Raw genomic sequence first — 10314 nt, forward strand, 5'->3', positions numbered from 1 at the left:
TTATCACTTATCTTAACTTAAGACTGAACATTATAGTAATGCCTACATATTTGGGACAGAAAATCTGATTTGTACTGTTACAGCACACACTCCTAATGTTGACATTATTTATAAATCCGTGCTCCGAAACTGGGAAAGAAACCAGCAAAAAGACAAGAGCCAAAAGTTAAAGTTTTGTTGTCAAGATGTGAAAGTTCACTTATCAGTTTGCAAAACCGTTATTACTATAACAAATATATATATCTAAAAATCACTCATAAAACTGTTCCTCATTATGCAAAACCATTTATGAACTTAAAGAAAACTTGAAATGTGTCCCGTTTCTTTATCTTATCAATGAAACATTAACAATTTTGTAATTATTTTTCTAAACACGTTTAGACTAATGTTTTTTTAATGGCAATGCTTAGTTGTTTTGATTAACCAACCATCTCTTTTATTTCTTTAAATATAATTACATATTTCATGCTTGAATTTTCTATTTAAATTTTCTTTTATATTAAACGTTGATATATAAAATCTGTACGATTACTAATTTTACGACAATGATGGTTTCTAACCTAGGTATAATTTAGATATTTATATTTAACGTGTCGATTTAGGCCAATTAATTATTAGTTCTGCAAATTTCAAAATAGTAAATTATGTTTGATTCAAACCTTAATTGTTTTAATTGTCCCCATTCATTTTTTAGCTTCACTGATAATGTTTTATTAGTTACAGTCCCCTGACTATATCCAGGAATGACATAAGTATTTTTTTATTGTTACACAATTTTAAAAAATTTAAAAACAAATCTCATCCTATAGGTACCCCGTTATCTCTTATTATTAAAAAAAATTGGATCTCGTTTTTCAAACTTGTTTGTTTTTATGTACCTGTATTGATTAAAATATAAGTAACCAAATAACTACACTTATAGTAGGATTAAGTAAACTAAATTAATGATTAAGTGACAACTTAAGACCAGCCGAGATCAAGACGAAGTGGGCGAAGCACCAGGCAGACCAGCAGTGGGCTGTGCTCGACTTGACGAAGTAGGAAATAAACAAAACTCATATTAGTGAAAATATTCTGTACTATCACAGCCACTCACTCATTCACTCTACACCCAGCATGAAATAATATAGTGCACTTTCAATATTGTAGAAACCATAAACCACTGACACTGGCAAATGTTCATTTCGTAGAGGTAGTTGTTCATAAAATAACGTGATGTTCACTTTATGTGATGTTACAAATTTTCTCGATCTTTACACAGTATTACGTACTTAAATATTTTAAATAAAAGAAAAGGTCTGGGAAGTAACTGAAATTGTCTGACAGTATCATATTTTTTTAGTCTAACAATCTAAATTAGTTAATAAAATATATAAAACATTTATCAATAAAAAAATTCTTCGACTAATAATTAAATCAAAATTAACAATTTGACAGTTAGTGACATAGGGCAGTTATTAATGTACGATTTTGAACAATGTCAGTGGTTTGGTGAAGATATAAATTTTAAAACCAATTTCATAGAATCAATTTATAAATTGATTTCTAACCTTCGGCGAATGGATCAATTCGCTCGGGTGATATAATCATGCGGCGGCGTTTCTGTCTGTACTCGTCCTCCTTTTCGGCAGCAGTTTTCTGCCGCCTGTCCGCAAAAGGGTCATAATCCGACTCGCTCTGAAAAATTGCAGTAAGGATAATTAGCTAAAATCATATCACATTTCTACATATCATAGCAGATAAACTTTAGAAAGATAATGAACTAGTAGTTACATGGCTGCAAAATGAGAGAAAAGTCCTTCATTTGTTGACGCTGAAGAAGATCTATGCACTAAAGACCTATCACTTCCTAAACAAAATACTATTTAATTTCTTTTAATAAAACAAAGCATTCAGTTGCTGAAAAGAGATTTGGTTGGTTTAAATGTCTGGATAATATTTACCTTAGTCAAATTACATAAAACAATCTAAAAAAACCTCTTTTTAGCAATTGGCACTGTTGAACCACATGGTTCAGATATGAAAAATTTATGTTATATCCTAAATAGTCCTCATCGATGGTAATGAGGGTATTCAGAGTTTCTAGGTTCAGGGGATAACAAATAAGGAAAGGTAGATATAACAAGGGGAGGGGGGATAGCAGTGTTTAAATTTCATGGAAACAGGTTAGAGGAAATTTGAGTTGGGGGAATTTATCTACTAACTGCATTTGAGATTAATTTTGCTACTCTCTCCATTTTTTTGCCATTTTGCCTACTTCCTTCCTTTGTCCACTATTAGTTTATGTCCTATTTGCCATTATACGACTTCTTTGTGCATCTCAATTCCTGATTTTAAGCATTTTCTGATTGGACAATAGTCTTACAATTTCTTTAAGAAATGTACCATGCATCAAGATTCAAGTTTACCGAGGAACAGTTTATGTCCCAACCAGTCAAAAGCTTTGTTGAAATCCAATAAAATTTCAGTAACCATATTTCTCTCCTCAATGGCATTCATGATAAACATATGATCAACACAAACTTTTAAACATGTATATTTAACATACACTAAATATTTAAATGCATGTACAGCAATTTTTGAAATAGTTAACATACAATTTTCAAATAGTTTTAATAAAATGTTGTTAAAGATGCTCACAGATTTTTCGCAAATGCCAGTTTTAATTATTAAAACTCAACTGTATTTACAATTAGCCAATATATTTTCAGATTTGTGAAAACTTTAAAGCACATCTGGAAGATGGAAGGTTTGAAAGGATAACAGAATTTCGGACATTTGCCATCGTTATGTTACAAATGTATGTAATCTATTAAGTTGTCAGATATTTTAGAGATACAATATGATGTTAGTCAGAGTATTCTCAAACTTGCTGGCCAGACACCAACCTGTATTTTCTTATTGATGGCCATGTCTCACTGGAGAGTTACACAGGTATTTGATGGTAGAAATAAAGAGATACTTTTAGGACATAGCTTACCCTAGATATTTATAGATTACATGGTACACAACAAGTGCAATTAACTCATCATTTATTCATGGTCATATATTTAGAAAAAAATGTAAAAAATTACAAACCTGAGGATAATTAACATTGTACAGCCTGAATAAACTGACATATACAATGTGAGTAACATTAACCAATGTATAGACCAAGGCTTACCTGTGCAATATCATTAAGTAATGCAAGTGGGGCAGTAAAACCAGCCCGCTTGTTCTGGGGAAACGAAGGAACATCGTACTCATCATCCTAAATCAAAAAAGAATAATGTTAGTTACAAGCTTTTAGCAGTATTTAATTACCTTATACAGTTAATTAAATTAGAATTTAGTCACTAATAACATTCGTGGTTTGGCCATAACAGAAATAATAAAGAATTTCAATATATTTTCCTTTTTTCTTAAAAAAAATCAAGACTCTTTTTAACCTCATTTTGCACTTTTCATGGGTCAATGACCTGTGCAAGGGTCTTATCAAATGGAACTGGCTAAGTGGGGAAAGTTGGTAGGTACACTACATTAGTGTGTCGACAGTACTAATAAAGTGCTATTATATGATCACCAACAGGATTTAAGATATAAAGTTCAATCTCTGATCATATTACTACTGTCTCTCTCAAATAAATTAAGACTTCGTAAGAAATTAAATCTATTGTACAAGAACACTTGATAACTAATTATAAAATTTGTTTCTTACGGGTAGAAATAATTTTGTTGTGTTTTACACTTAGTCCTTCCTACGTCGTAGATGGATGGATGGATATATCAGAATGGCAGGCTTTGACCGAAACGCCAAATACAGTTATATCCGATATTATAGATTATGTCTCTTGGAGACAGCGGAATGTATGAGGCTATTGCACCTCCAACTCACATGGATTTTGATATGTTGTTTTATCAGTTATCAATAACCCCTAACAATATTAAAAATAAACTACAAAATGAACTAGATTGTTATTGAGTAATATACTTTTTTATGATATGTTAACATACAAGGTTGTTTGAGTATAGAGTAGAGCACTGTTTTTAGGTCCAGTAGCTTCTTTATTGCCTTGTCAGAATTATTGGCAACACAAATAACACTACACTAACCATTAAACAATCCTAAAATAATATTGAGAAAGTGTCTTTGTTTTGATTTCACGTGTAAACTATTATAACCAATTGTACTCAAATTTTACGTAGACACTCTTATGGTCCCTGGTATGAATTTAGGCCTATTTTTATTTTGAAAATCTCTCTAGGCAATGCCCCACTGGTCTTTAAAATAATGATAAAATCCCATCTTGGTCTCTCTAAAGCTGTGAAATATTAATTGAAAGACCATGTCAAATGTAATCAACTGATCTGTATAAACATTGATTATGACAGCATAACCATGTGTTTAATTAATTAAATCTGTACATTTGTAATATGAAAATTGTTAAGGAGTAACCATAGTCTTCAGAATGTTTTTAAATTTCAGCGATTAGGTACTGTAAGTGCTCATCTACCTCAGAAAATGTCCTAAGACTCCCGTGATAGATGGTCCAAAGTGGTGTTCAGAATTTGACTCTGAAGACTCCCTTTGAAGCGTCGGTAAGAATTATGCTAGATAAAATCCACATTTTTAACTAATGTATCAATTCCAGCTCTAAATGTTCTAAACTATTACAAATAATTTTCAGTTTATAAAGAAACAAACACGTTTAGTGTCATTGTTAATGTACTTTTAACTGCACATTTGTCGCAAATACTAAATTTTTAGCAAATAAAAGTAATAGATATAAAAGACAAAGTTACTACCTAACTTTTACTATAAATTTAAACACTGATATAACACCCATCTTAGTTTGCTTTTAACAGAAGTAGGCTTCTCTGATCTGTGATGTAGGCTATATTTTCTTGATCGGAAAACAATGCAAAATCAACTATGGAACAAAAATACTGAGAACCTAGCAACAGGGCAAACTCAACACTGGTGTCGGAAATATAATTCACTGGGACCAGCTGTGGTAATAATGTACAACACCTACTAAACCACTGCAAAGCGTGGGTAACTGCTAGCAGAGCAGATATAAAAGACAAATTAGTGTAACCTATGCTATACATTTAATGAATGTTATGAAAAAATATAAAAATTCAATTACATTTCCACAAACTCTCATGAATTAAAAGAATATTATTCTATAACTACTACTTATTTGTAGGCTATGTTCCAAGTTTTATTAATTTAGGAAAAATTGTCCTCTTGGCAAAATTAAACATTGAGTGACGTAAATACAGTATATTAATACAAAACTCACTTCAATTTCATCATTGGCAGCAATAGATGTGACGTAGCCTTCAAACTTGCCTCCGCCGTCGTATATATCCCTATCGTAAAAGCCACTCTCCCCTAACCCTACTCGTTCTTTCTCCGTTAGTCCATCTTCATTGATTTCTTTCTTCCTCGATTGAATTTCACGAATTTGAGCTTCAATATCTGAAACAAGAAAATCAGTGTGAAATAAATTATTTTAAAGAAATATACAAATAAACAAGATTACAGCCAAAAATGGCTCATCACATAATTTAGTGTACACAATCTTAGTGAAATGAAACAGAATCCTATCACATAGTCATATACTACGGCAACTATATTATAGCCTATACTATAAAACTGCAACATTAATCTTTGTTATAATACGTGTAAGGTTGGTTTTATTTAGATCAGGGCTGCCCAACCTACAGCCCGCGGGCCGAATCCGGCCCGCGAGTCAGTTTTATGTGGCCCGTCTTGTTGCCAAAACAACCAAATTTGTTTACAAGCATTTGAAATATTAAATAAATACAAATTTTGAGAACCAAGCAGCCCAGCCGATTTCACGTAGAACGAGCCGTATTCATTTGTTTGGAGTATGAGTGTTGAAAGAAGTAAAGTAGTTGCAGACAGATTTCACTGACTACGGTGGTGGCTGCCGGCTGGCGAACAGAGCGCGCGTAAAGCACGGCACAGCGCGCGGTGCGGCGACGTAACCCCTACCCAACTCAAGGTCACCAATCGCCACGTAATTTGTATGTCCTTGGATTAATTTAAATCAATGTATTCAATTTATTGGTGACTTTTTTATTGTTCCCTCAGAATTAGAGCAAACATCCAAAAGTCTGGGTTTATATTTATTTCTACTAAAAGAACCTAAAAACATAATATTATTATAAACCTTTACCTAACAACTAATAAATAATAAGAAATTACAATAATCTGGAAACAAGGGCCAAATAACCTTAAAACTCATATTTTGCACAAGATTTCTGGAACAAACCCCGGGCAATACGTTTTGTTTGCGGTTCCAAATCCCCTGGGATGTTGGCCCGCCTGTCCATAAAGGGTTTACAATGTGGCCCTTGAGTAAAAATGGTTGGGCACCCCTGATTTAGATTAAGGTTGTGAAATATTATTATGTATTGTGAGCAAGAGCTGTTGTGAGAGGATTTAAATAATAGGTTAGATTGGCAATACAACACCCTCAAATGAACCAACACATATTTTATTTGTAATAGCATCTCATTATATTGATTAAAATGTTTAACTAACAATGGATATCATCAACCGGCATATTGAACACAAACTTTAATACCAATTATGTTTAATATTAAATTATTCATTACAATTTATGTTTAATTTTTTTAACTATAACATTTATTAGTAATTTTTGTAGTGTTGCAACAAATATGTGTTCATGAACTAACGTGAGAAAACTTTCTTTTAAAATATCTAAACATTTACAAAAATTTACATGATTAAAACAAATGAGTGACTTTTGCGAATTGAAAACATTTAAATAAAATATCTGGAATACGAAAATATGAATTTCAATATTAAACTATTCATTTGATTTCTACACATTATAATCTTTTCTTTTCATTACTTTAGGTACAGGTACCTTGGAATTGTAAATGAGACGTATTAAAATGATAAATGTTTAATCAATGTAAATATTAAATTCATATTTTAATTTAAAACAGATGATTGTTACTGAGGACTATAGGTACTTTTATATCGATTGATAGTCTACAATTAGAGATGCGAATATTAGGTATCGATGATTACATTCTTCGATATAAAAAACCGAGTCCGCTTATCGTACCCTACCCACTTCACAATATTTATAACTTGCCCAGCTTGGTATTAATAATTAACCGCTTTCGTGCGAAATGGAGGAAAGAATTCTTCCCATGTGTTACCAGGAGCCAAACCCACATATTGAAGCTATTTAAACAAATCTCGTCACTTGTGAGAAATATCTTGCATATTTTCCTCATATTCATCGCCATTTTCAAAGTCTCAGAATATTAGTTACTTCTTGTTGTTAATTGTTTACATTAAAATGACTAACTAATAAGTTATAATCATATATGATAAGTTAAATAAATTGTAATATTGAATTATTCTTTGGATAAACACAACCGAACCATTCCAGACTAGCAATCGAATAACGAGTGTAGGCCGCTTATTAAAGTCTATCCCATATACTAATACTATTCAATGGGTTATAATAATTCTGAGTTTTTTTTTTTTTGCAATGAAAGGAATAATAGCATATATAACTTATTACATATTTTATTATAGTTGTAAAAAAATAAAAAGGCATTAAAAACATGTTTTTATAAATAATTGTTTATTAGGTTTAGGCTCCAAATCTATAGCGGTCAAAGGGTTAATAATTCAATAGTTTTCCTGTTATTTCTTTTTTGTTATATATGCTAAGTTAATGATATGTCTATTTATTTACTTTTTGTAATTTTTACTATGAACTATGTTTTGCTGACAATTATTAGTCAGGATGTATGTCCAATGGAAATATAAGTAAAGAATGTAAACAGGAAGAAAAAAACAAAAATTACAAAAAGCCCCAAAAATATATAATCTTTTGGGTAAATTTAATAAACGGCCTACACACTTTATTCAGTTTTTTTAATCAAATGGTTTGATTATTTTTATTTGAATGAATAATTTGATATTACAATTTATTAAACAAAACATATGATTCTTACTTATTCGTTACAGTCATTCATTTGTCATGTAAGTAATAAACAGCAAGAAACAACTAATTTGTTGAGAATTTGAGCATGACAATTGATATGAGGAAATTATGTGATTAATGTTATTGTTAAATTTATGTCATTAAAAATTTAATGTATTATAATTCTGGTTTAGTACGATTAATATAGTTTTGAACTTGAATAATATATTGAATAGTTCGATAATAACAATTGAATATCGAGTGTAGGCCGCTTATTAAGTCTCCTCAATTTCTCGCCCCGGCTGCCCCGCACTGATGGCATTAAACAAAAAATATCCGTTGACAGTGGGATTTATTAGCAACGGATCACAATTTGAGAGGGTCTGATCAAGAATGCCTGAACAATCTGAAATAGGATATAGCCTAATATTAATGTTTGCCACTGCCCTTTGTTGATGAACAGCACACATTAACCCTCCGAGTGGTGAAAGACGCTGCAGCGTCTATTAAATCTCGTTCGCGAGTGGCAGAAACGCTCTAGCGTCTATTAACGCACGCCTCTTTTTATCCGCTATTTCTGATGTTATGCTGTGACTTAAACGCTATAAATTAGGTATAGTTATAAAGACCAGATTCCAAACTTTATTTTGATATACTATTTAGATATGCTGGCACTAATGGAACCCTTACAAACGGTTCATCCACCAACTGTACTACCTCCTGGACCAAGTAAAGATCTTCCTCACGGGATTGCTCATGTACCAGACTTTGTACAGTGTGTGGACACACCAAAAAAGGGGGCAAAAGTCCTTCTGGTGCCCAGCTTGTAATTTTGGGATTCATAGTGAGTGTTTCCCCTTACTTGGAGCATTACTGGAGGCCTCTCAAACCAGGAAGAATGAGGTTGGCTCTGATACTGACTAAAATGCAGTAAAAAACTTGTACCATAAAAGTTTCGATCAGCAAATAGTGTATTGTTTTTATGAATAATACATATAAACTATATATTTTTTGTTCAGAATTAAATTTTAAACAAAATGGCCATTTTGGATTTGTGTTAAAACATTAAATTTAGGAACATTTACTCAGCCTAACATAAAACAAAAAAATTTGAATTTTTATTTTTGGAATTCAACCCATTGGTTTTTTACACCAATCCAAGGTTAAGTCTTTCATATTATTACCATTCTATTCTGTGTGTTATGTAGTTTAAATTGATATATGATATGTCATACCTATACAATTCACAGTATTTTATATAAATTTTCTTTTGCGAATATACAAAACCAGTAAAAATGTCCCGACACTTGGAGAAAAAAGTACCGCCACTCGGAGGGTTAATGTCATTATGTTCAAAAATATGTAGGCTATGACTTTCTCAGAGAAAGTTTACCACCTACATTGTTCCCTGTTTTTCTATCAATTTTCTACAGTTTCATTTGAAAAAACAACGAATAGGCCTAGGTCAGCTTTAATTTGAAGCTAGTAAAGCCAAATAAGCTAACAACCAAACAATGTTTCTCCTTCTGCCAAGATTTTTTACAATGTGATTCCTTTTATTTATTTATTTAATGGAAACCCATTACATGCAACTACATAACAATAAGCATTCAATGTTTGAAGAAAAAAATTACACAATAGCTATATAGCCTTGGCTTGTTCCTATAACTAAATGGGAGATTTATGCCTATAGAATGGCTTCAGTTTGTACATAAACAATAATATTACAACTGGAATAATCAATCTGAAAGGTACAGAGTAAAGTAATTAATTTATTCGGGGTTTAAATGAATGAAGCTATAACACTCTTAGACTACAGGAAACAAAACCGCTGGAGATCAATAGTACCAGAGAAGTGGGTTATAATGCATTTTAACGGGCAGTAGATTGGTTTTTGTGATATTATCGATTTAAAGTAATAATCAAACATGAACCAGTAACTATTTAAAACATTATCTAGCAATAAAATATAATTTAATTATGAAAAACGTTTCAATGCGTACCTTCATGGGTCCTTGGTATGGCCGCCATTTTGATATTAAACAAAACGTACAATATCTGCAGAAGACGATTGACGACGACTGCCCACAACTGCTGAAGAAGAAGAAGAAGCAGAAAGATATGATGTAATTCAGTTCTCTTTTGGATAATGATTTAAAGCCACAAACTATGTTTAAGGAGAACATATATGAGGAGTCTAAGTGACAAAACAAATTTGTGAAACAAATTGTATTATTTTAACCATTTCAGACAAACACTTTGGTCCTTGGTTTTTTTGTTACTAACGATAAGTTAAATTAATATTCTAGTTTCAATGATATGTTAAAAA

General features: G+C 31.5%; 1 protein-coding gene across 1 annotated transcript in view; it reads right to left on the reverse strand.

Annotated features, from left to right (window-relative positions):
* The window catches only part of LOC124366431 (splicing factor 3B subunit 1), a 45222-nt gene extending 35147 nt beyond the window's left edge, over positions 1 to 10075 (reverse strand). The window contains 4 exon segments of the mRNA XM_046822980.1: positions 1551 to 1677; positions 3164 to 3250; positions 5286 to 5464; positions 9989 to 10075. Coding sequence (XP_046678936.1) covers positions 1551 to 1677; positions 3164 to 3250; positions 5286 to 5464; positions 9989 to 10016 — 421 coding nt within the window. The 5' untranslated portion in view covers positions 10017 to 10075.
* Positions 10076 to 10314: the final 239 nt, after the last annotated feature.

This window comes from Homalodisca vitripennis, chromosome 7 (genome assembly GCF_021130785.1).
Source record: "Homalodisca vitripennis isolate AUS2020 chromosome 7, UT_GWSS_2.1, whole genome shotgun sequence".
NCBI classification, from domain to species: Eukaryota; Metazoa; Arthropoda; class Insecta; order Hemiptera; family Cicadellidae; genus Homalodisca; species Homalodisca vitripennis.